Raw genomic sequence first — 25560 nt, 5'->3', positions numbered from 1 at the left:
GGGCCGAGAGACAGCGGCGCGAGACAATTAATGATGAGCGACACCTGCGCGCCGCACCGGCCTCCACTATCATTTCAGTTTTTACATAAACGCATAAACTTAATGTGATGCATATTGCGATTCACTCAAAAAGAAATGAATAAAATAATGACTGTTTATTGTTAACTGTTTGCCGCTATTCGATTTTATTTAAATGCAAAATGCATTTATTCAAATTGTTGAAGGTACACTATGTAACTTTTGACCCTCTCGCGGTTAAAAAAACAAAACTGCATGCATTTTGTGGAAGAACATTGTTTTGGTTGTGCTTCGGATCTACGTGACTGTGCGGATGAATATGGTTTTTCCACTGCTCTTAAAACATTCACTGCTAGGCTTAAGAGATATAACTAGATTAGATGGAAAGGATCTCAAGCTGACTAGTTGAAAACGTTACTTAATAGACACGGTACTTCCTTGAAAATAAATTCCAGCACAGCGCTAAAACAACCATAATGAAATGACCCTTTGACAATGAACTCTGTTAGAGAGCTACATATGCAATTTATTAATCAATAAAATACCTTCCCCACCTGTTGAGTAATAAAAACAAACAACATTTTTACAACATTTCAAATCCCTCAGTTCTCACCATCTCCAAAAAGCCAAGCCCATGTTGATTCTGGTTTTATTACAAGCTCTTTCACGTTCTCTTATTGCCAGCAGACTCTCCTCTGTTCTGCCATTTTTAAAACGAGCGATTCCCCGGAGGTTCGAGATTTAGTGTGTTTCATGTCAACCTTTCTCACTCGTTGTGACAACTAACCTCTGCCATTCTCACACCAGACACACGTCAAGCTGGAGCAACTTTTCTTTATTTATGGATATGACGAGATACACACTGGTGAGTGAAGTGTACTCAAATTTCCAGCGAAAAACCATCCTGCAAGGTCTAAAATATAACCAGGCTTACCATAGTGAATCAGGGTAAGACAAAAACTTGTTTTGGAAGAAGGATTGATGATGTATTGGCTGTTGTATTGATGATTTAAAAAGAGTTGCATAGTAAGTACCTTTAAGAATCAGCATAGATTTATTTAGATAAAATGTATGAACATTGTTCAGATATGGCTAGCTGTGGAACAAGCAACATTCACTTAGTTAAAATGAGAAACAATTTGTATTTAATGACGATAAATATATAAACCTGGTTATTAGACTCATTCAGTTTTTAGGTCGATTACAGAAATATTACCTGTTTAATTTGTGTATGACTGACAAACATGCATCACATTACGTTCATTATTTTGTTTATATTAAAACTGGAAATTTATATGCAATTCAATTGCATAAATCTTAAATTTAGGGCAAAATATTTTTTTTTAGTGTACTTTTTTAAAAGTGGTTACTTGAAGCAAGTCTAAAAATCAAAAATTGTATTTTTGATAATTATTATTTTTATTTTTAATTAAAAATAAACATTTTTTTTACTTGTTTTTATCAAAAAAGTTGCATGTTGACATATTTGCATCACATGCTGATTCATTTGAGCAGTGATTCCTTTGTGCAGATGTGCAAAAAATCTTGCCAAGCAACATTTTATCCCAAAATGATCACTAACCTAAATCTTATGATGTGCTGTTTTCTGCTATTATGTAACCTTGCGTTAAAATCCATCGGGTCTCTGAACCTGTAACACAGATTAAGTGATTTGAACAGTCCTTTAAAAGTCTAGTCTTCACCCACAGCCATTTAGTTTTTGTTAAGCATGCTTAGAAACACAATCCAGGCCTTTTTTCCTTTGATAAAAGCAAGAAAAGGGGCCGTATCTTTGCATTTCACATGCGCCCTACAGTCCGACTGAGAATTTGATGACTCACTCAAAACAAGAGCAACAGCTTCCAGAGGAGAAAAATAAATAAATATAAAACTGAAAACAGCTGCACGAACCTCCCCCAGTTCATGAAAGAGTAAAGCAAACATCTATGTGATTCTCTGATTTGTTCCTATGTAAATGATCGAGAGGCAGTGGCAGAAACGGTCACACGATTCTCTTAATATTCATTGGTCTGATAAATCCAGTTCAACCCATCAGTCAAAGAGAATTAGTATTCATTGAATGTCACATCTCCAATCCTAATACACACATTGAAGCAGATGCTGTGGCGTACAAAATCTCCCACAGCATTCCCACAGGCATCACATTCAACGTGCTATACAAACACTCCCTCACAGAGAGGTCAAAACACACTGTACTTTGTTATTCTGGCCTTAAAGCATGCGCAGCACACATCATGGGAACATTTTATATACATTGCATCTCACCCTAAAAATAGTTTTGTTGTTGTCGAATCAGTGCAACAATCTGTGTCATTTCTACAGATGACTGAGTTACATTGCTGAGTGTACATTAAGGTACAACTAAACTCACCGGTCGAGGTTGAGGTTATTTAAAGCTGCTGTATTTTTAGTTCACTCACTGGCTTTTTTTTTTAGCACTTTTGCTTTGCCAGTGAAATATTTATAATGGACCCAAACCTCTAAGCTAAGACCTCTTAACCTTGCACATGGAGATTAAAAAAAAAGCTCCACTTCCAGCCCGGAGATCAAAGTCACTGAAGTGCAAGCTCTCGTTCAGCAAAACAATGTCCACACCATTGGCATCAGAGGACCATAACTGTGTTGTTCTACATCCTGTGATGGAGAGTCATAGGGACGGAGATATAACATTCTCAGACAGTAATAGCCATGGGGAGAGAGCTGTGATCCACAAAGTGTTGGATGGGAGGATGTTCCTCTCTGTATGTGATTGGCTTCGAATCTGACACACTTCAGCCAAAGGCGGCGGTTCTTAACAGGTTTTGCTTCAGGACCCAGTTTTTATGTCGGACATTGAGTGATGATTGATGATCCAACATGGTAAGAAAACTGTTTAGCAAGATACGAAGTATACCAAAACTGACATTTACATTGAATAATTTGCTTATTATTGGGTTCTATAAATGTCTCTCTTTGATGGCTTGTCTTTTCTTTTTGTGTGGTTTTGTTTATGAAGTCACAAAAGTCATCCATCCTGTCCTAGCTTCATCCTATTGAACGCATTATGAGTTTGATTGGATATATGTGCATTTCAACAACAAAAGGAAGTGTTTTGCCCTGTGTTTGATCCTTAAATAATTATAAGGCAGCAGCTTACACAAAGTATTAAACTATACATTTCAAAAGTTTTGGGGTCGGTAAGATGATATCAATTAATCTTATAGAAAGAAGTCTCTTATGCTCACCAAGGCTGCATTTATTTGATCAATACTACAGTAAAAACAGTAACATTGTAAAATATTATGTAGAAATCAATAATTATAGACCAGTATTCTCCCGGTAATGTCTAAAGTTGCTGGGGAAAAAAATTAATTGCAAATTGTTTTATGCTGGAAAATATCAAATCAAAGATGGACAAAGGAGGTGTAGTTGGTGCTGTATTATTTTGGCTTTTAAGAAAGCGTTTGAAACCGTAAATCATATTTTGCTTTCTAGGTTATCAAATTTTTACATCTCAGTTGAGGCCATTATGTGGTTTAAATCTTATTTATAAAATAGGAAACAATGTGCAAGAGTTAAAATCAGAGTATTTAGATTAGAATATTGGAGTTCCACAAGGATCGATTTTAGGTCCATTGTTGTTTAGTATGTATACTAAATATATGTCTTTTCCCCATATGTTGATTTGTCAAATGTGTTGATGGTGTTGTTATGTACAGGCAAAATGTCAGCAACAGGCTGACAAGAGCTGGTATGCGGTAATTGAAATATACGATTGAGAAGAACCTTTGGCCAGTTATCATTTACTTTTAGAGGAACACATGACTGGACCAGACTTCCAACAGAACTAAAGGAATGAAAACATACAAAAGGTCATTGTGGTTTCTCTAGAAAGATGAAAATGTGCTTACTGTCCAATCAAAATTGCAGCCATTTGTAGAGATTCCTTTTGTGTTTGCATGTTAAATTTTTGTTTGTTTGTTACCGTATAACCTGCTCAGGGACTACGGAGGAAAATGAGCCAATTTGGCTAAATCTGGCACCTTTTACATATTATCATGTATTATTAATATGTATAGTCCCTGATTAAACAATCAAACAAACAAATATAAAAATATATATATATATTTTTTTTTACATGTTTATTCAGTGTTAACATGATTAATGTACAACGTGCCTGTACAATGGAAATATACATATCTTAACAGAAAATCTTAACACTGTATAAATTATAACATACATGCATAAACATATTCAAAATAGTTAATAAATAGATAAAGGGACTACAGTAGCAATAATAAAAATAATAATATTGGTGACTAGGTTAGTCACAAAGTTTAACCATCAAAATCTACAGAAAAGCACATGAAAATATTTCCCATACGTAACTCTATCATCACCATAAACATAAGCCTAAAGCGGAGACTGATACATGTCATTTGGAGCACAAAAGAACATCAGAACACAAAAGAACCCAGGCCATTCTTTGTAAGTTGCAAAGTTGCAATGCCCACCTCCAGAAGGAGGAACCCCACACCCCAGAGAGCCCTAATTGGCACACATGGCTATTTTTCCTCACATCCGAAGGCAAGTGATCTATAAACGGAGACCATAAGTTCTGAAAGTTCTGTGCCTTACCCCTAAGCACAGCAGCCAGTCTCTCATGGGGCAAAACTGCAAAGATCTCTCTATACCTCTGAGTCACAGAGGGGGGAGTGTCAGTAATCCATCTAATAAGGATGCATTTCCTTGCCACAAGTAGTAGTTTATCTAACAGTTTGTAACCTGTTGCATCCAGTGTAAGTGTCATTGCCTGCCTCTTGGATGGGAGCCCCAAAACAAAAAGACCAGGATCTTTTTTAAAATTTTATCTGAAGAATGGTGCTAATTTCGCAAGCATTGAAGCTCCAAAATCTAGAGAAATACTCGCAACTCCAAAAACTCTTGTAACCTGTGCAATATCTTATAGTAAAAGTGGACCTCACACATTTAATGGCCTCCTGCTAGTCATCATCTATATATATTCATTGTACATGTCTTCCTCCCATTTGCGAGCCACTGTTTTCAAGAGTCCAGAGGCATGAGAGTATATAAAAGAATGAAACCTAGATAAAAAATGAGCAGCATTAGTTGTGTTGAAGAGGAAACTCTCCAAATTGCTAAGTGCTGGCGAATCCAGCACAGATCTTTGCTTTGAAAAATCATAATGGCGAATTTGTAAATAGCCAAAGTGGTGTTGCTTTGGGAGATCAAACTTCTGTCGCAATTGTTGAAAGGACATTAGGGAGCCATCCTGGAACAAGTCCCCCAGTACACAAATCCCCTTCATGTGCCATGCTTTAAAGATAGGCGAACCTAAGCCCGGGGGTAAAGTCCTGATTCAAGTAAATTGGACTCAGCATAAACATAATTTCTCCTCTCCCAAAGAACCTTGAGATCTGTCGCCAAACTTTAATCGAATTGTAAAGTATCGGATTTCTCCTCACTATATCAACATGCTTGTAGGGGCAAGCAAACAGTCTCCAAATAGAGAATGGGAAACAAGCCCAGGAATCCACACTAGGACACAGATCACAGTAAGACCTATAACACTCCCAAATGACTCTGGCATGGCAAGCCCAATTATAATATAATATAATATCATATAATATAATATATTAGGCATAGCTAAGCTAAAGGCATATCCAGACATACAGAGATAACCTCACAATGCTGTTGGTTTGTATATTGTATTACATTCAGGAGCTTCCTTATATTTGTAATAGGAAAGCGCTTCTGAATAAAGCCAGTGTGATCAGGGTTTGTAAGGTTGGGGAGAACCATCTCGAGTCTTCTGGCCAGCAATTTAGAGAGTATCTTAGCATCAACTCCCAATTAAACGAATAGGTCTATAAGAGCTACATACATCGGGTGGTTTATCCTTTTTAAGAATTTGTGAAATATTTGCCAAATTTAAAGTGGGTGGAAGCTGACCATTTTTCAGTGAATCTGCAGACATTTCAGTAAGTGATCCTACTATTTCTTTTCCCATTTTTTAATAGAATTCTGGGCAAAAGCCATCTGGCCCAGGGGCCTTCCCTCCCCTCAGAGAGTTTATAGTGTTAAGAACTTCCTCTTCTGTAGTTGGCTTATATAGGTCCACTTGCTCCTCCAGTGTGAGAGAGGGGAGCTTAATGTTATTAAGAAAATGGCTCATCCTTTGCCCTAACGGAGTGGCATTCTGATGAATAATTTCATAATTTGACGAATGTATTTGTTTTCAAATGTATTAGCCCCAGAGTTATCCTTTAAAGATGAAATGACCTTAGTCTCTGCCGCGCAAAGAAGACGGTCTGGTTTATTCCCAGATTCATAAAGTCTTTGTTTGGCAAAGAAAATAGATGATTCTGCCTTCTTAGTTAATAACAAATCTAAAGCAGAACGGGCTGCATTAAGGGTGACACTTTGGAGGGTGACACTTTGAAATCTATCTCCAAAGTCTGAATTTTCTTATATTTCTCATAGCTTCTTTCTTTTTAGCTGAGGTATAAGATATAATTACACCTCTCAGGTAGGCTTTGGCTGACTCCCATAAGATGGATGAGCTAACTTCAGGAGATTTATTGATGTAAATAAAATATTCCCACTGCTGTTTAAGATATTGCATAAATTTAGAACAGCTCAGTAATGAAGGATTCAGTCGCCACTGTCTACTGGATCTCTATATGGGGGATGAACTATTATTGTAATGGGAAAGTGGTCAGATAAAGTCCAAATTCCAATGGAGCAATCCATTGTTCTGTCCAATATCCCTTGCGATGACAAGAATAGATCTAAATGCGAAAACGTTTGGTGAGGCTGGGAGAAAAAATATAATCCCCCCCCCCTCATATGAACTGACTTCCAAACATCAAACATTTCCAGATCCTTGCAAAATTCTAAAAGTCTATAAGACTCTTGGAGGAGACTGGTCTATGGATGGGTCTAGTACGCCGTTAAAATCCCCTCCCAAGAGTATGAGAGAGCATGAGAATGAAGAGATGTCAGCAAGTAATTTGGGAAAAAAATTGAGGCTTACATGCCGTGGGGGTGTAAATGAAGCCGATCAGCACATGTTCCCCATATAAAAAAACCCCGAAAGAAGTACATAGCGACCTTCATTATCTGTAATCGATTTTTCTCATTTAAAGGAGAGATTTTTATGAAGAAGAATTGCAACTCCCCTGCTATTGGACTTATAAGAGGAGAAAAAAACCTGGCCAACCCAGTTTCTACACAGCTTCATGTGAGAGAGATGGGTTTCTTGAAGCAAGGCAATCTGACATTTCTCCTTCTGAAAAAAAGAGAAATTGCCTTTTGACAACATGGTTAATGCCTTTCACATTGATTTAAGATCACTCATAGACACATTTTACCATAACATTGAAATAGTCTTGATAACACCAAAATCCAGGTATGAAAGAGCTCTGGGGTGTTAAAACAGCACGAAGAATGGTCATAATAATGAACAAAACAGCACACCAAACAAAAACAAAACATCCCTGCCCCATTATCAAAAAATATTACAAACCTTGCATGAAAAAGTACACATCCCCCCCCCCCCCCCCTCAACCAAGCTTGAAAAAAAAAGCAGCCACATTACACCGAAAGACGGAGTTTAACGCCGCTATCTTGTTGTGAAGTTCCGCCACTTTGTCCTCGGTCTGGGAAACACGACCTCTGTGACACGCTTCGTGTTATCCTCTAATTGGGTTGTAATTGTGTCCAACGTTAACTCGAAACGAGCGAATTTCTCGCCCAGGACGGCGATTAAATGATCAGTTACAGCCTGTACCAGACTGGACTGTTCAGCTGAGGAACCACTATCTTTGTTCCCTGATTAGCAGGCGGTTGGCCTTCTTCTGTCGTGCGGCCCCTTCTAGTTACTTGTTGAGAAGCCGCGGGACCTGACCATGACATGTTTACGGGTTGGATGATGAAAATGAAAGGAAAACGGCCACGAGAGTGGTCAGATAAAGACCAAATTCCAATGGAGCAATCCATTGTTCTGTCCAATATCCCTTGCGATGACAAGAATAGATCTATATGCGAAAACGTTTGGTGAGGCTGGGAGAAAAAAATCTCCCCCCCCCCCCCCCCCCTCATATGAACTGATTTCCAAACATCAAACAGTTCCAGATCCTTGCAAAATTCTAAAAGTCTAAGACTTTGCCTTGGTTTGGTACCTCTTGGAGGAGACTGGTCTATGGATGAGTCTAGTACGCCGTTAAAAAAAAAGTGAGAAAATATGCGCGATGGTTGCGGGAGCTCGGCGAAAACGAGTACACCCCCACGTAAACGAGTAAAAGAGCTAGGCGAAACCGTGCCACTTAGAACGAGAGCATCAGGTGACTCCCCAAATGAATGTTTTCTATTTGAATATATTTTTAAATGTAATTTATTCCTCTGATGCAAAGCTGAATTTTCAGCATTGTTACTCCAGTCTTTAGTGTCTGTCACATGATCCTTCAGAAATCATTTTAATATAAGAAGTTTATTTAACAAAGTTTGGGAGGAGAATGTTCAGGTAATCTAACCGATCAGGGCGAGTCCTCTCTCTCTCTCTCTCTCTCTCTCTCTCTCTCTCTCTCTCACATACATACATATGATGAAAAAAAAACACAATAAAAAAAAATCTGAATGTTTCATTAAATAACATTTATTTTAATTTCTTCAATCTTTTTTTTAATCAATGCATCCTTGCTAAATATAAGTTTAATTTATTTTTATTTTTTTCAGTTTAGGGTCCAATTCTCACTATTAACTAGTTTATTAACTAATTATTATTACTAATAGCATGCACATTAGGACATTGTCTGTTTATTAGTACTTATAAATCAAATATTAATGCCTTATTCTGCATGACCAGATTCTACATCCCATAATCCTACCCAAAACCTATTAACAACTACCTTACTAACTAATAAGCAGTAATTATGAGTTTATTGAGGCAGAAGTCTTTGAACCCTAATCTAATGTGTGGCCAATATATATATATACATATACATATATATATATATATATATATATATATATATATATATTGACCCCAGACTTTTGAACAGTTGTCTAGATCATTACACTGAGTATAGGATATAAAATGAACACTTTAGCATCTTGAATTTGTATTAGTATTATTTAATGATGTAATTTGTGTTTTAATTAGCTCACAATTCAAATAAAGGTAAGCATCGACGACACCTGCATAACTACAGAGATCTTCCTGGAGGATAGCTTTTAGACAGCCTCATTCCCCTGCTGTTAAGAGGCTGAATAAAGCGATTGTTTCATAAAACACACCTGCTCAAGGGCTTTGAAGCGAGATAAAGGGATCTCCCATAATGACACCATCTGAAATAAAAAGAGTGTTTCATTTCAGCCTCTAGAGTAAAGGAGTCACCGCGTGCTCAGATACGACTCTTTTTGTGCTGTGCTTCAGCTGAAAGATGAATTCCCATTGCGTGAATATATCTTCCTCCATCTAATTTGACATTTAATCTTAACTGTGTGATCTAGGCACATTGATCTGTTCATCGCACTGTTGCTCATTGTTTCTTCATTTATCTTACAGACTTTTCATCATTGAATCATTCTTTCCGACAGCCTCTTGTTTCGAGAAAACATGTTTCTCCAAAGCTTAGTGAAGAGGAAAACACAAAGTCAGAAGTTTGTTTCTTTCAGACTGCTTTTGCTGCATGCTCTGCTGAGCAGAGAGATGTCTGAGCCACTGGTCATGTTGGCAGGTGTGTGCAGCTCAGCACAGCAGCATCGGTTGGCTTCTTTTACTCCCCATCAGAGCCATTGTGCTCTTTGTCAATCAATTGTGCACTCCTTTGAGCAATTACCACAATTTATTCCACCTCGGACGCACCTCGCATATTTTGTGTAAACATTGCACACAAATTATTTTTTGCTCCTCCGAAGATGGAAGTTGTATGTCTATAAAAAAATGACAGGCACAGGAAATTTGTTCACAGATGCAACCTTGAGCAGGTAAAAACGTTGCACTTGCGTAACGTAATATACACCCAGGGTCTATCAGAAGTTTGTGGTATGTCCTTATAGTCATTTTTTTTTCTACCATTATTTCTGTTGTGAAACATAAAAATCATATGTGCACTCAGACAGAAGGGCTTTTGTTTCACTAAAATGTACTATGCAGTGATAAAAGTGGTGTTACAATAAATATAAACAAGACTAGACTAGAAAATATAGATACATCGTAATATAAAATATTTTTTGTAAACTTAAATATATATATATATATATATATTATTGAATGTGCATCTCAATGGACTGTCTTGACTTTATTTTCTCAGAGAAATTGCTACATCTAGTGGACAGTTAAAACACAGACACAGGCACTACTGGATAAGCCATATACATTGGTACCAGGTCAGCAGGACCAAATCACTTAGATAAATAAAATACATCTGTGAATAGCAGCATCTAGGAAGCCAATAATGTTTTGAAGCCACTGCATTAACCAAAAAAAAATGTTGGACTCGAAGATCAAAAATGGTCCTTTATCAGTTGCCTAGCCTATATTTAGTCACAGAATATTTGCTTCTGTCATTAGCACGGCAGTCTTTGTACGACGCAAAAGGCCTCCGACTCTTTTAACCCCCCTATTGCATTCGGGTCCATTTTGACCCGGAAGAGGTAGGCCCCTACATCATTTTTATTAAGATTCATTATTTTTACTTAAAAGATGACATTTTGTAAATGTGTTAAGACTGTCAAAATATACATCATTTCTTATTTATTCTTCCAGACTTTTTTTGACAAAAAATGTAGCCTAAGAGATATAGCGAACCATTTAAACTAAATTGTTACACTTTTTGCGTTTGGGTCCGTTTTGAGCCGAAAGTGAACTGTGGCTTTATGCATGAAATTATGCTGCTGTTTAATTATGCATCCATTTGTTAGATTTGTCTACCACGAATGTTATTTATCGTGCCATTTATACGCCACAAATGTTTTTGCGCCTTGGATTAGGGGTGTGAAGTGCGTGCGTATTAGGCTACACGCCATAAAGTTATAAGTTTCAAATGAATGAATTAAAGTCAAGGGAGTTCATTGTGGTAATTCTCATATTAAATGTTCATATGAATTTCATCTAATGATATATTTAAATAACATTTCTCTTTTATTGCATCACCCTTTTTGCTGCAGTTCCTGAAATATTAAAACAATTCAAAGAATGGTTACACTTTATTTTAAGGTGATGTACAGTAGTTACACTGCTTACATAAGAACTGAGTAATATTAATTAGCTACATGTACTTACAATAGCGTTAGGGTTAGGTTAGTTACTTGTAATTCTGCATAATTAACTGTTATTACAATGGTAAGTAGTAAAGTGTAACTACGTCACTTTAAAAGAAAGTGTTTCCCAAATAATTTCTCAGCTTTTTTAATTAATAAAAATAGGGTAAATGAAGTAATAGCATGGTAAAAAAAAAAAAAAAAAAAACCTTCCAAACTTTAGTGCATTCACTCATTGATGAGAAGTTAGTGTTGGATACAATATGGTTTTACTTTATATCAATTTTAAGTTGTGACTTTTATAAGCTTATAGAGCATATGGAAATGCAGATATTGTTGCAATGTGCATATTACTGGCTTTGTTTTATCTATTGTAATGAATGAATGTGTTTCAGTTAAATTATAGTATACAATTATGAGAGTTTTTAGGGTCAGTGAGAGGCAATTTTATTTAGTAAATGGTTTCTTTTTTCTCTCAAGCTCATTTAATAACTTGAAGTGCTACATGAATAAATACAATAAAAGCTCCTTTTTTGGACCTCCATGCTTGTGGTCACTGTGGATCAAAGCCTTCAATGGACTGAACAGTCAGAACAACTTGGCATGAGGATCTTTTGAGTTTCAACCAAGATTTCGGATCAAAAGTCAGTTTTGTGCCACAGAAAGATCTGTTATCAAACTAATGTTTTAAAAACAAAGAGGTGGAAATGGACTGTGAAATGACTGCTAATTGTGACATGGGTGTACAGTAATGGGAAACACTTTGTTGGTGCCAAACAATGCCACAGTTAAGCGAGCAAAACAAGGTGAAGCCAACCAATCATGTAATGTTTTTAAGCTCTCATACACCATTTCACACTGGTGGAGTTAAACTTGGAGGGTAAGGACAATTAATAAAGGGTCTGGTTGATGTAGAGCTCGGCATTCACAATCAGTTAAGGCTCAAAGTCAAATTACGATAGGGTATTTTTAAAAGGGTAGACCAAGCGATGAAGACCTACCAAGGGACATGCTAAGACACGGTTGGTGTCTACGGAAAATAAGCAGTTGTGTTCAATCACTCCGGCTCAGGGACTGTGACTGAAGGGGGCTATTATATCGGGCTATTTTAACCGTGTAGATACCCCACATATATGTAATTACACCAGTAGAAGATTATAGATTATTTCATGGAAAGTCAGCGATAGAACAAAGCCAATTAATCCATCATAAATTACATGCGACATTGAATTTCTTAGAAATGCATCAGGTCGACACATTCCTTGGTCGCAGCACACAGAGAGATTTACGAACTTCAATACTTACGCGGCTAACCCAGTGTTTTAGTGCGTCATTTAATGACACCGTTTAATTAACTTTCCTGGGACCACCAGCATGAAGAGAGATCCAGAGGTCAACCAGCATTTCCACTGATTATGAGCACAGACGCTTAAAAAAAGCCTCTTTTCAGCAGCTCAATTTAAAAAGCATTAGCAATCATGCGACTGGAAGCGTGAGCTGATCTCCTAAAACACCTCAGAAATCTGAGCAAAAAAAAAAAAAGTTTAATCTTAGTAGTTTTTCCTCTAAAATTTCCAATTGCATGGGAAATGAAAAAAATACACAGGCCTATCGGTGTAACTCTAAATCAGCTCATTCTGTAAATCAAGTGTAAAATATGTCACATTTGCTTCTCATAAACATTTGAATTGGGATTCATTCAACAAAAATACTTTATTCTAAGGCTATGCGGTAAGATCATTAATATATTTGACTTTTTCTTTAGTGTGACTCACTATATTTTAATGCAAAACATTGGGTAAGATAACATCCTAAAATGCCCTGGCTGGAAAGTTACAAGGACGGCATTTTGACACTTTAAAAATCAGAAAACTCAAACCTGCAAGTCTACGTTTCATTTGTTCTTTGTGGTTTCCAAAGTAGATTAATGTCTAAAAATGTAAAATAGAAACGAACATAAAAAGTAATCCGGTGCATTTATAAAACCTAATGGCAACCCATGTTGATGTGTCAAATATCAGTCCAGCAGTGTTTCCACGAATAATATTGATGCAATAGTTTGTATAAGATCCTCTAGACTGGCTCCACAGAGTAGCCGTCTTTGGACAGAGGACACATAGTGTAACCCACCGGTGTGGAGTATATTCCTACAGGTGCGAAGGGCAGCATGTGTCTGCTGAAAGGAAAGGACTGTCCACACAATAGAGCTGCAGTCTGGGCTTGCGTACAGAGAGGGAACGGTAGAGTAAGGCCAGGATGCAAGATGGGTTTGCTGGTCATTTTGAGCCTCTCCAGCTCTGCCTCCTGCAGTCGCTTAGCCTTCGCTCTTCGGTTCTGGAACCAGATCTTCACCTGTGTCTCGGTCAGGCTGAGAGAGCTGGAAAATTCAGCGCGTTCTGCGATGGACAGGTATTGCTTCTGTCGGAACTTCCGCTCGAGGGCCAAGAGCTGCGTAGTGGTGAAAGGGGTTCGGGGTTTACGGTTCGTCTTGTGCTTTCTGAGAGTGCATGCTGAGGGACTCGGTGGTCCTGTAAAATAAGTTCATAAATCAGCTTGTAAAAGACTTGGAAATAAACAGCTCAGGCAGATGACTAATTTGCTTTAACAGCTGGCAAACTCATAAAATACATTGTGTTCCAGATCAAATCGGCTGTACACAATCATTTATGCTTGTAAATAGTTTTTTTTTTTTTTTATCATGTAACACTGTAAAATCTAATTAGTTAGACTTACTCACTGTAAAAACTTATATGATCAATAAGTTATGACAACATATGTTTTTACATAGCTTTAACTCATCAAAATTAGTTAAGCAATTGTCAACTGCTTTTATACGTTATATAAGATTCAACTCGTTTTTTAAAGGCAGTAATTTAAGTTTAAATGACTTAAACATCCAAGTTGATTGTACTTATTTTTTACAGTGAAAAAAGAATGCAATCCGATTACCTTAAAAACTAAGTTAAGTGAAATAGGAATAGTATAGTGTACTGACAATGCTTAGTTAGTACAGTTTTCTGAGTAAACAAGGCATAGTAGGTGAATAGTACAGATTGCTAGATTTTTACAATTAAGTGAAGATATTAACTAAAGTTATAAACTAATTGACCAACTGTTGTATTTTACAGTGTATTGATCCATTTTAAAATGCATTCTTTTGCAGGGCACTGTATATTCCTTATGTATTTCCTAATATCTGGGTTTTTTTTTTTGTATTATTTAAATTATAAAACAAAACAATTTACAATGAAGACATGGGGTTAATTGCTAGAATCACTCACTAAAAATCAAACACACACACACACACACACACACACACACCAGTTGATTAAAAAATGGCTCAGAAAAGTTAGTTCTGAGAAAGGCTTAATTATATTTTACAAGATGCCACGTTGTACACCCCAATGTCATTCAGACATTATAATGTTATTACTTAGTGCCAATAACATAAAATAGTAATACATGATGACTTACGTGGTGATGTTGATAGTCTGGGTTTATTGATCCAGGAAGAGTCCTCCTTGACAGATTCACAACGTTTGGAGGAATATATCACAGATCGATCATCTTGATTTATTATGCATGGCATCTGAATCAGATCCTGTGAGGTTGATTCACTCCTTCCCTTCTTCGACATGAGGGCTTCGACGCTGAACGGGAGGCTTTGCGTGCGAACCGAACGCTCCGGCGGAGATGACCGTGAACCGTGGTCATCCTCATCTTCATCGGAGGACACTTTACCTTTATAATTAGCTGAAATCATTCCGCGTAAAATAACTAGGCTATATCTATATTCCACATGGAAATTTGAGAAAGAACCATAAACCTGTGAGCTCGCTCTTCGTTGCTTAACTTTTACATGACTAACAATAACTTGACAAAAGTTACAAGACTATCCTAAGTTTGAACCAATCATCGTTCAGTCAGAGGCTGCGTCTGAACCCCTGAGAGCCGCCTACTTCAGACGCTGTGGACATCCTGAGACACAGAATGAGTGTTTGTAGGGAGATGAAGCGTGATTGCCTCATCAAGAGAGAGATCCTTAGCCGTTAAATGATACTCGGATAAAGAGGTTATATTTAGACCATAATGTGGTGTTTATAGTGGGGGAATATATAAGCTAAAATTAGACTTTACGTTTTGCTTCAAATTACTCTCCCATCAATAATTTGTAGGATAAATCAAGCTCGTCACAGATGAAGTCAGCATAATTTGGACACTTTTTTTGGTAAAATGTGTAAATAAATCTATTCTACCTACACTGTAAATGTTTTAAACAAATTATCAATGTCTATGGTTTTTGAAGGAATATGGGTGAAGATACAGAGATTATTTATTTGTATTTTTAATTTTAATATCTACAGCTGTATTCAGGTAAATTGTGACGGTGCAATTGCAAGTTTGCGAGAACTGTTTTAAAACAATATATCTTTCAAGAATTAGGACTGACTCAAGTTTGAATGGTTTTAATATTTCATTTAAAAACAACAACAACAATTTATTAAAACCTAAATACAGCAACAGCAAAACCTGATAACTGATAACATTTGTGACACACGTTTGGAGGGGACCAACTGTTTCAAGCTAGCATGTAAATTACAGTAATTATATTGTTGTTGCTATTAACACCTTGTAATTAGGCTCCTGGAATCCGGTTCTTTTTTACCAGGATTTAACCGTAATACGGGAAAATTGCTACCCTCTCAAGGTGTATGGCGCCCACTCATATAGCATGAGTCTGTCAATTTAAAGGCTATGAACTTTGCTCTGCTTTGTCAGAGTTCACATCGCTGTGGAATGCACTGGAAATCAAACAGAAGTAAGAATGATGGAAAAGGTTTTAAAAACACGCATTTAATGTTAGGATCTTTGCACAATCGAATCAAATCAAAACAAACTTCACATGCAACTCCTTTTCTTTTTTTCTCTCCCACTGCAGAAGTTGCATTGCGCTGTGGTAATTATTTGATTCCGAGAGAATGCAGAAGTACAAGTCAGTCCTGTCAAAACTAACACTTAAGTGTCTCCACCAAGTCTGGGCTCCTGCACCATTATTACAGCTCTCCAGAAGAGTCATACTCTGTAATCGTGACAGGTTTAATTCTGTGGCAAAGGCCTTGGTTTATGGCTTCATTAAGCTTTATGAATCACTGTGTTTGCATCACTTGCGTTCTATACTTAAATGCTTTGGGAATCATTTTAGCATTCACCTTTACATATTCCCCTCTGTAATAGCAGTGATTAGGGTGCGCTCCTGGGGTTAAAAATCAGGCTAATTTGTGTTTCTTTTGTGGTGTCTTTAAAGTCACTTAGAATGTTAAACGAGAGAATTAAGTGGAAGGAAAAAAGTCTTTAGACTAGCAGGAACAGCATATTGTGCTCATTAGTGGAAAAAAAAAAAGAAAATGTCAGGAAGTTTACTCCTGCCAATACTGTCACATAATATGTAATATGTACAGGGTCAACACTGGAGGGAATTGAACAGATAATCCTTGACAAGGATTTGGCTGCTGTGGCCTGTGGCGCTCTAGACAAGGCAGATTGTTAAAGCATGAGCCAAAATGACTGACTGTTACAGAATTGCTACATGGGAACGCACACCAGGTGGATTGGAACAACTGTTCAGATATTGGGTGATTATGATTTGATTATAGACCTAATTACATGCAGTCAAAAAGATTTGACATAAACTGGCATTGCTACATGTTGTTTTCATTTGAAAGCGATGCTCGCACAGTTTGGTCTTCATTACTTTTGTATATAAACATGACGTGAACTAAAGAGCAAGTCATGACACAAACTAAGACAAAACTGCAATGCCAAATAAATGTTAAACACAACACAAGTTTAAATGCGTAGTACTGGCACTGCTCGCTTATTTACAACAGTGAAATTACTTTTTTAATTGTTTGGCCCAGATTGCTTTTGAGGGTCAGTGAGCAAACGATTGTAACAAATCCATGTTAGAGAATGCACATGATGATATAATCACTTTATCCATCAGTTTTGTTGCTTGCTTTGGCTCGTAATTCAACAACTGACACTGGACGCAAAGCGATCTGCATCATTTTAAGCACTACGCGGTTCAGCTGGATTGAGAAAATACTGTAATTTCATACCGATAAAGGTTAAAGGTAAGTTCTGAATATACTGCTTGACGCTTTATGCAATACATACATTTTTATAAATGAACACAAAAGGAATCCTGTTATTTGTACTGATCAAACCATTTAAGGATAATTTTGTACCAGACTGCTCAAATAAAATTGCTTGGGAGCATAATTTGCGCATAATAGTTACTTGCATTTATTTACTCTCCGCAAATGACCATTTCTGTCAAAAAAAAAATAAAAAAATAAAAAGAGAGCGGAAGCCAAGAGTTAAAACTGCCTCATTCAATGTGAAATGATGTAAATATACAAAATTAAAAGATTTCAATTTGGACCTCATAACAATTTCGCTGCTCAGTCAGTGCCTTTATGCATTCATTTCTCCTCATTAAGCTACACTGAAATGTAAGCAGACCATTATGCACAATTCATGTCCCAGGAGACGGAATATTTGATGTGGCAGACGGACCCCACTTTTAGGGGTGAGCTGCACTACGGGAACATTCAGTTCATAAACGCAGCACAATATCAAAGTTGACCCCATTTTTCAGATTATAGAAAAAACCACCAGATGAGGCTCTTCACAAGAATGACGTTCGGCACATTTGCACGCGGCTAGCGTTCGTTTGATAGCTCTTTCCACTAGACCCCATACGGTGAAATACGCAGTGCCAGTCAGGAAGGAAGTCACTACACTGTGTTAGTGAACTGCTGTTAAGTGCGAGCTCACTATACCAATAGACGCATACACAGCGAGCCTAATGTTTCAGGCACAGCTGGACAGGCAGTCTGTGTCCCACTTGGCTATATCTGGATCCAGGTTCTTATTACGCCCTCATCAGTGTAAAGCGCTTGAAGGCTTCTTCCTGACACCGTTCTATTTCCTCAAGGCAATATGCAATTATACCTGTGTGCTAGAAGTTAAGATGACAAACCCATTTCTGGGGAAAGTAAGATGTGATTTTGATCATTTCACCAAGAATCATTTTCTTCTGACTATCAGATTTTGAGGAATTCTTAATAGAAACTTTTCTCAGCTGTCGCACAAGCAACTGCACGCTGTGGTTGCTTCGACCAAGGACTTTTTTTACAGCGTGTTTTATAATTCAAGAGGCAGAGGACATTTTAGTGCTCTCTGTCACATAGTGAATTAAAAGCCATAAAGCACTGGTTAATGAGATTAACGACATTCAGCCGTAGTCAGTTGTAGATCATTCACAATCAGGAATTTGGTCATGTTGGGCTTGGCCTCACCAAAGCACAGACACATTCCAGGAACTACATGTCCCGCGTTTCTCAGTGCAATGCATTTACAGGTATGCTCTGCACCAGTCAATTGTTATTGGTGGTAATAACGCTGTCCGAGCAGCATGCTTTCACAATATCTCCTCCTATGTGCCTCAAACAAAGAGCCTACTAATTCCAGCTATTCACAGGGTGACATTTCATTAATTATGGATGCTGTCGTTAAAAGGAAATAAGAGGCAAAGGATGTGCAAATGTAACCAGCAGCATTAGGTGTGTGTGGCAGTGTAAAAGCGAGTCATTGTCTGTGTGCATGCTTTGTGTGCATCCAACCACATCAAGCCTGCGCAAAAGTTGAGGGCAAAGACAGAGAAGTAAAGAGATTTGATCTGTCTGCTGGAGCTCATTTATAACATAATGTGTCATTAAGCACAATATATTAAATCTGAAGTGAAAAAAAAAAGAAAAGACCAAAAGATTTATGATGATGAAAATGAAAAACTGTATTGTTTTGAAGTTCAATAAGCCCTTTGAAGCTAAATTCAAAAGGAGCCTAAAGCAGGGCTGATCACAGAAGATACTAATCTGCTGCCCGAGCAAAACATCATTCACGTGATTTATTGCAAAAGTAGACGTACACATAAACTGAATAAAACAGTTGTAATTGGAAATTGTGTACATTGACGCAGTGTGGTCCGATATCGCTATCCCATCCTGTGAGAGATAATTTGTGTTTTCCCTGCTTATCCGCACATCATTACAAAAATGACATTAAGCGAGCCCTGCTTGTGGCTAAGGACTCATAAACAGTGCTAAAGAGAAGGTGTGGCTCCACTTGCTTAGCATGTTTCAACACATGAACCTAAATGAACTTGTGGTGAAAATAATTACAGCTTAATTCAGTGTTGGAATCCATATCAAATGTTCAAGGCCCCAATGGCACGCAGCTCATTGTTCTGGGCTTTCTTTCTTTCTTAAACCCTTGTTTAACACTTTATGGCAGTTCGATTCATATTTATTAAATTGATTGCTGATTCATCGTGAGAAGTGAAATTTCAAGAACCAAACACATTGTAAAGGACATATAATCTACTGTGAAATGCTGGTTATTGTGAGAGATCTAAACATCCCTGAACTATTCCTTTTCTTTCCCGAGTTCTATAATTTATCCTAATCTACAACAAACATTTACAGTAGTTGCATTTAACCTGCATTTAATCTTAGAGATCTACCCACTGTCATTTAGCTGATGCTCAAGGAAAACACATAATCATCACAGGCGCCCAGGAGAGGGGCCTAAACTATAAGCATCATTGTCTGTAATCAAGCCTTGGGTTTATTGCCCCATTATACAGACTTGACTTGACAACATGATTAATATATCTCAATTTAAATATCTATGTTCATGTTCTCGACAATAGCTTCTCTGATGACTTCTGCCACAAACCCACAACCTGCATAAGCAAGATGTTGAGCTCTTTCTACACTGGAAATGTAATGCAATTTTATTGTGGGTTAAACATTTACTGATGATTGTTTTCATTAAATTATAAATCTACAGTAACTTTTGTTGCTGGGTTTAACCCCCAGAATCTGTAAAAAAAAAAAACATTACGAGCGTTTTTTTTTTTTTTTTTTGGTCAACAAATGACTTGACGTGCAATAATGCTGTCACTATAAGGCTTAACAAACATTCACAATACAGCAGGGCAAAAAAAAGTGGGAAGTGAAACGGTGTTTTAGAGATGAACAAACTCATTTAAGGTTAATTTACAAACCAATATGTACATTACTGGCATGAATGAACACACAAAAAACAAAAAAAAACATCGGAAGGCTATTCTCTTAATAAATATATATATATATAAAATATATAATTATAGTAAATATAATTAAAATGCAAAGCATGGAGGTGGGAGCCTCACTGCAGTTTATGTAGTTGCTCTTAATTTTGGAAATATCACCATCTAGTGGTCATATGTAGGTCATACTCATTTCCTCTTCTTCAATATATTAGTTCTGATAATTTAGATTTTAAACTCTTGTATATGACTTAATAGGCATATATTAGGCAACTCTTATAACTTATTAGGCAATATAACTATTCATGAACAATCATATGAAAAGGTGCACAAATAAAAGCTCATCCTATTGCCCTCTAGTCTCGCTAACAAATGACTTTGCCATGTGAACAGCATTCTTTTCCTCTTTAAAATTCACTGCATGTGGTACCACCTGAAATTAAAACCAGATGAAAATCAGCTGTAAATCATACTCGACACTCATTTTGTATATACAAAGGATTTTAGAAACCAACAGGCTCCTTCAAATGGCATTAAGAACAGTTTACCTTAAAGCAACACTAACATTTTTTTACCTTAAAATAATGTTTCCAAAATGGTTTAAGTTGTTCATCAAGTCGTAACAGGGTGAAAGGCACTTCCGGATTCGCTTTGCAGCCCTATATCTGCTATAACCGCGCTATGCAAGTTTGCCAAACCGGGTCACGTTTCTGTAGTTCGAATGAGACATAATAAAACTACAAATTTGACTTGCTTTACGTCAAGCGTTACAATAGTCATTATTTAGTTTTTCTTCGTTTCTGATGTCGCAATACATCATGCTTTCATGAAATCATGCAACATACTCTACCTTGTCTGTGGACATCGTTCATTCCAAAGCCGGTGCTGGATAAACAGCGAGCGTGCGTGCGACGGTAGGCTGCGGGCGGCGAAATTATTTACGACAGCGGTAATGGACAATTCCGCTTCCAACCTGTAGGGCGAGCGAAGAGGAAAAGTTCATTAGTGTTGCTTTAAGTAAAAATTCTGTCATTATTAATTCTCCTCAAAGTTCTTCACACAGCTCTTTCTCATACATAATTTCAGTTTTTCCTAACACTAAAGAAAGCTTATATAGCCTAGTGCAGTCACAGTGCAGACTAAAGCAGTGTCCCAATTCAGAGGCTGCATCCTTCGAAGGCCGCATTCAAAGGCCGGATGCGACGAAGGCTGTCCCAATTCGACGGATCCTTCAAATGTGGCTTCCAAATGCGTCCTTCGTTTCCCATGCAATAAAGGATACAACAGATGGATCCTTCGCGGCCTTGCCTACCCCAGAATTCATTGTGCGCCATGCAGTGACGACAGGATTTTTTTGGGAGAAATTGCCGAATTACATTTTTAAACATAAATATTGGGTTTCAACTCAAATATCGAATGATACAAATGTAAAGATAAAAAAACTTTAAAGCTGTTAAAATGTTGACATATCTTACTAAGATACGATTATATATATATATTTTATACTCTTTTTGTTGACAAATCTTACTAAGATATAATTATATATAGTTAATTATACTAAGATATAATTATATATGTACTCTTTTATACAGAAATGGACCATGCGTGTGAAGGCAACGAAGGTCGTATCAAGTGCTGTTAAATTATAAGTGGGTTTCAGCTTACTCAAATATCTGATACAAATGTAAAAAACTTTAAAGTGGTTAAAATGCTGACATATCTTACTAAGATGCAATTATATACACTGTAAAAAATTACATGATCAATAATTTATGACAACATATGCATTGCTTTAACTCATCAAAATGAGTTTAATGTAATTTAAGTTGAAATTACTTAAACATCCAAGTTGATTGTACTTAAAAATGTAAGGCAGCAATTGTTTTTAGTGTAGTTTATACACTTTATTACAGAAATGGACCAAGGTGAACATATTTAGACAGTTTGTGAACCCTGTTTTGTTTTCAGACTGTTTAATATAACTTTCGAAAACGTTAATGTCACTCATTACAGTCAAAGTTGCTAGGCGACAAGAACAGTCCTCAGTAAGCTAGACCGTCCCATTTAACAGCGCTTGATACGACCTTCGTTGCCTTCACACGCATGGTCCATTTCTGTATAAAAGAGTATAAATATATAATCATATCTTAGTAAGTTTTATCAACAAAAAGAGTATAAAATATATATAATCGTATCTTAGTAAGATATGTCAACATTTAAACAGCTTTAAAGTTTTTTTATCTTTACATTTGTATCATTCGGTATTTGAGTTGAAACCCAATATTAATGTTTAAAAGTGTAATCCGGAAATTTCTCTTAAAAAAATAGTGTCCTCACTGACACGCAATGAATTCTGGGGTAGGCAAGGCTGCGAAGGATCCATCTGTTGCATCCTTCATTTCACGGGAAACTAAGGATGCATTTGAAGGAGCCTTTGAACTGGGACGTCCGTTGCTATAGTGACACAGCACTTTCAAGTTTTGAACTATACCTTTAAATGCAGACAATGGGCAAACCTCATTAGTTTCGGCTCAGCTGCCTCAAGGTGAGTAACCGCTCTCTGATGACCCTGTTCTCCTCCAACATTTTCTTGATTGTGCTCAACACATCCTGTTTTGTTTGGGACTGACATGGAAAAACAACACCACCACATTGTCAGAAAATAAAATAAAATGCCATAAAATTCAGACACTATACCAAACCCACCATATCCTTTGCTGCTGCTTGAGGATCTCTTGGGGGGAATCCAAAAGTATCAGATGAGGGCCCTTTTCACACACACACACACACACACACACACACACACAGCACAGAGAAAACATGCAACTGCATTAATTCTGCTGTACACAACAGAGTGATATGAAAACCTGTGCGTTTTGGCTGTGGTCCACACGCACCTCCTCCACGAGCGTCACGTTTGGCGCGCTGTGATTTCCCGCCTTCAGGTGCCCTCAGATTAACTGTAGATTTCTGATAGGTCCTCATATTCGAGTAAAACCTCAAAAGATGGTTTGTTTTCATCTTTCTTGAGAGACATGGTGTTATTTCTGGACTTTTGATGTGGAGCAAGGGTGAGGGAGTAGCCTCTTGAGTCAACCTGTTCAAACTCCTACTCAGTTTATGGTGTTTGCTATTTTCCTCGGTAAATCCTGGTTTCTTGAAAATTTGTGGCGATTGAGAGCTGAAGCTCGGTGTGTAGAGTAATTTACAGTAAGTTGCCATTGCCCACGACGAAACCACACTTTACGAACTAAAATTAAAAAAATTAATGTAATGTGAAACTTATACTGTTCAAATTTATTAACGCCAGAAGAGGTCGAGCTTCATCAACGGTCACTTCAAGTTTGAAATGGAGGTTCAATCACAAGCGCAGTGCAAAGCACCCGATATGCCCTTAAAGTAACAGTTACGCAATAATAAGTTCATTAATAATAATAATAATAATAACAATAATCACATCGTGTTTCGTGTTACAAACCCGTATTACTTTGTAATTTGGGGAAATTTTCTCCCCAATACAATGAAATTAAAATAGCTTATTTTGTGTTCTGTGCTATAATAGACCCATTAAAAGCCATAGCTTTGGGTGAGGAACAACTAGTGCATGATCAAATCGATTTAAAATATTAGGCCTTATAAATAATGACAAAATGTTCTTTTCATTTTAGATTTCCATTACACTCGTCACTGTTGCCCTTGAGATACACAATAAATGCTTCAGATGAACTGTCCCAGCATTGTTAAATTACTTTACATACAGCCTGCCTTAGTAAAAAGTAATAGACTATATAACTACGTAAGATAACATTAGACTCAAACATATCAGTTACATTATTTCTCATTGACCCCTAAAGTTAGATTTTGTCTGAGATGTATATATATATTTGATATGGATTTTACACCAGCAGCTCCTCTCGGTATTACAATTACGATTAAATAAAAGGCTTGTTTAGGCATTTCATCTCAGACAAAATCTAACTTTAGGGGTCAATGAGAAATAATGTAACTGATATGTTTGAGTCTAATGTTATCTTGCGTAGCTATTATATAGTCTATTACTTTTTACATTAGTCCACTTGTTGTGTGGTATTGATTGAAGACCCGCCAGAGGGCGCTGTTTGTGTGCTTCTGCAGTGATCATGTGTGGGCGGCCTCTACATCAGACTGCCTGCAATAATAAGGTACCGTGTTCAGACCTAAACAAATGCTGTACTAGCACTAGTAGACGATTTGCATAAAATAATATGCATTGCAGCATGAGAAGCTCTAAGTAATGCAAGTCCATACAGTTTAGATGTACTTCTGTGCATAAAATATGATAAGGCCTGCCCTCTTACCAGCTCCATTAGCCTAATACACCTTCAAGTAGCCTAGTAGTAAAAACTGTAAACAATCTTAATAACTCCAGAATAATCAAGTTCTCACCCTGATGTCCTCCTCGTAATCATAATACTGTCTTTTAGGCAGCATGCACTGGATCAGACAAGCTAAAAATAGATTTTTTGACCCCATTCGCAGTCAGTAGTGCCAGAAGCTTTCTGCATTTCCTATTGTGCTCTGTTAAAATAGCTAACACTTTGATTTTATGTACAGTAGGTTGAGTTAACCCTCAGAGAGTCTTCGTTTAGCAGTCACACTCAGTGCCTTCCCGGTCAGAAGTGACCGGACACCTAAAAATGAAACTTCCTCCATCCCAGTAAAAACCAATGCAATTTATTTTTGTTCTATAATATTTATTCTTTTTAATTTAGTATTTTGAGACAATTTGATTGAACTTATTAATATTTATGCAATATTTATAGTCCATTTTTTGCCATTGAAAATAATGTTTTTTTTTTTTATTATTATTTTTTTTAATTTTATTTTTTCTATGCGGTATTTTTGGTTAAAATAGAGACTAGGCTTTCAGAAAATAAAAAAAAATAAAAAAAATAAATCAATTTATTAAACATAAAATTAAATAAATCATGTTATTGCATGGGTTTACCACTAGATGCCTGTAATAGCTCTAAATGGAGATGCTTGTGAATTCTAGTTGTTTTTGGACCAAATTACTTACTTTTAAGATGTGGATTGATTGTATTTTTTTAGAAATTGTC

General features: G+C 36.8%; 2 protein-coding genes across 2 annotated transcripts; both read right to left on the bottom strand.

Annotated features, from left to right (window-relative positions):
• Window positions 1-11731: 11731 nt before the first annotated feature.
• msx2a (muscle segment homeobox 2a) lies at window positions 11732-15163 on the bottom strand. The gene is made up of 2 exons (XM_084431214.1): window positions 14779-15163; window positions 11732-13832 (listed from the first exon to the last, which is right to left on the bottom strand). The coding sequence occupies exons 1-2, from the start codon at window positions 15065-15067 to the stop codon at window positions 13378-13380; spliced, it is 744 nt and encodes a 247-aa protein (XP_084287340.1). The 5' UTR covers window positions 15068-15163; the 3' UTR covers window positions 11732-13377.
• Window positions 15164-20521: 5358 nt separating this feature from the next.
• On the bottom strand, window positions 20522-23683 carry LOC311303314 (uncharacterized protein; the record flags this gene model as incomplete). The annotated part of the gene is made up of 4 exons (XM_084429741.1): window positions 20522-20894; window positions 22978-23086; window positions 23168-23229; window positions 23359-23683. 3 exons carry the CDS (start codon window positions 23681-23683, stop codon window positions 22982-22984), a joined length of 492 nt encoding a protein of 163 aa, XP_084285867.1. The 3' UTR covers window positions 20522-20894; window positions 22978-22981.
• Between the last annotated feature and the right edge of the window lie 1877 nt (window positions 23684-25560).

Source organism: Rutilus rutilus, assembly GCF_951802725.1.
Source record: "Rutilus rutilus genome assembly, chromosome: 14".
NCBI lineage: Eukaryota > Metazoa > Chordata > Actinopteri > Cypriniformes > Leuciscidae > Rutilus > Rutilus rutilus.
This window is presented reverse-complemented; position numbering and strand designations above follow the sequence as displayed.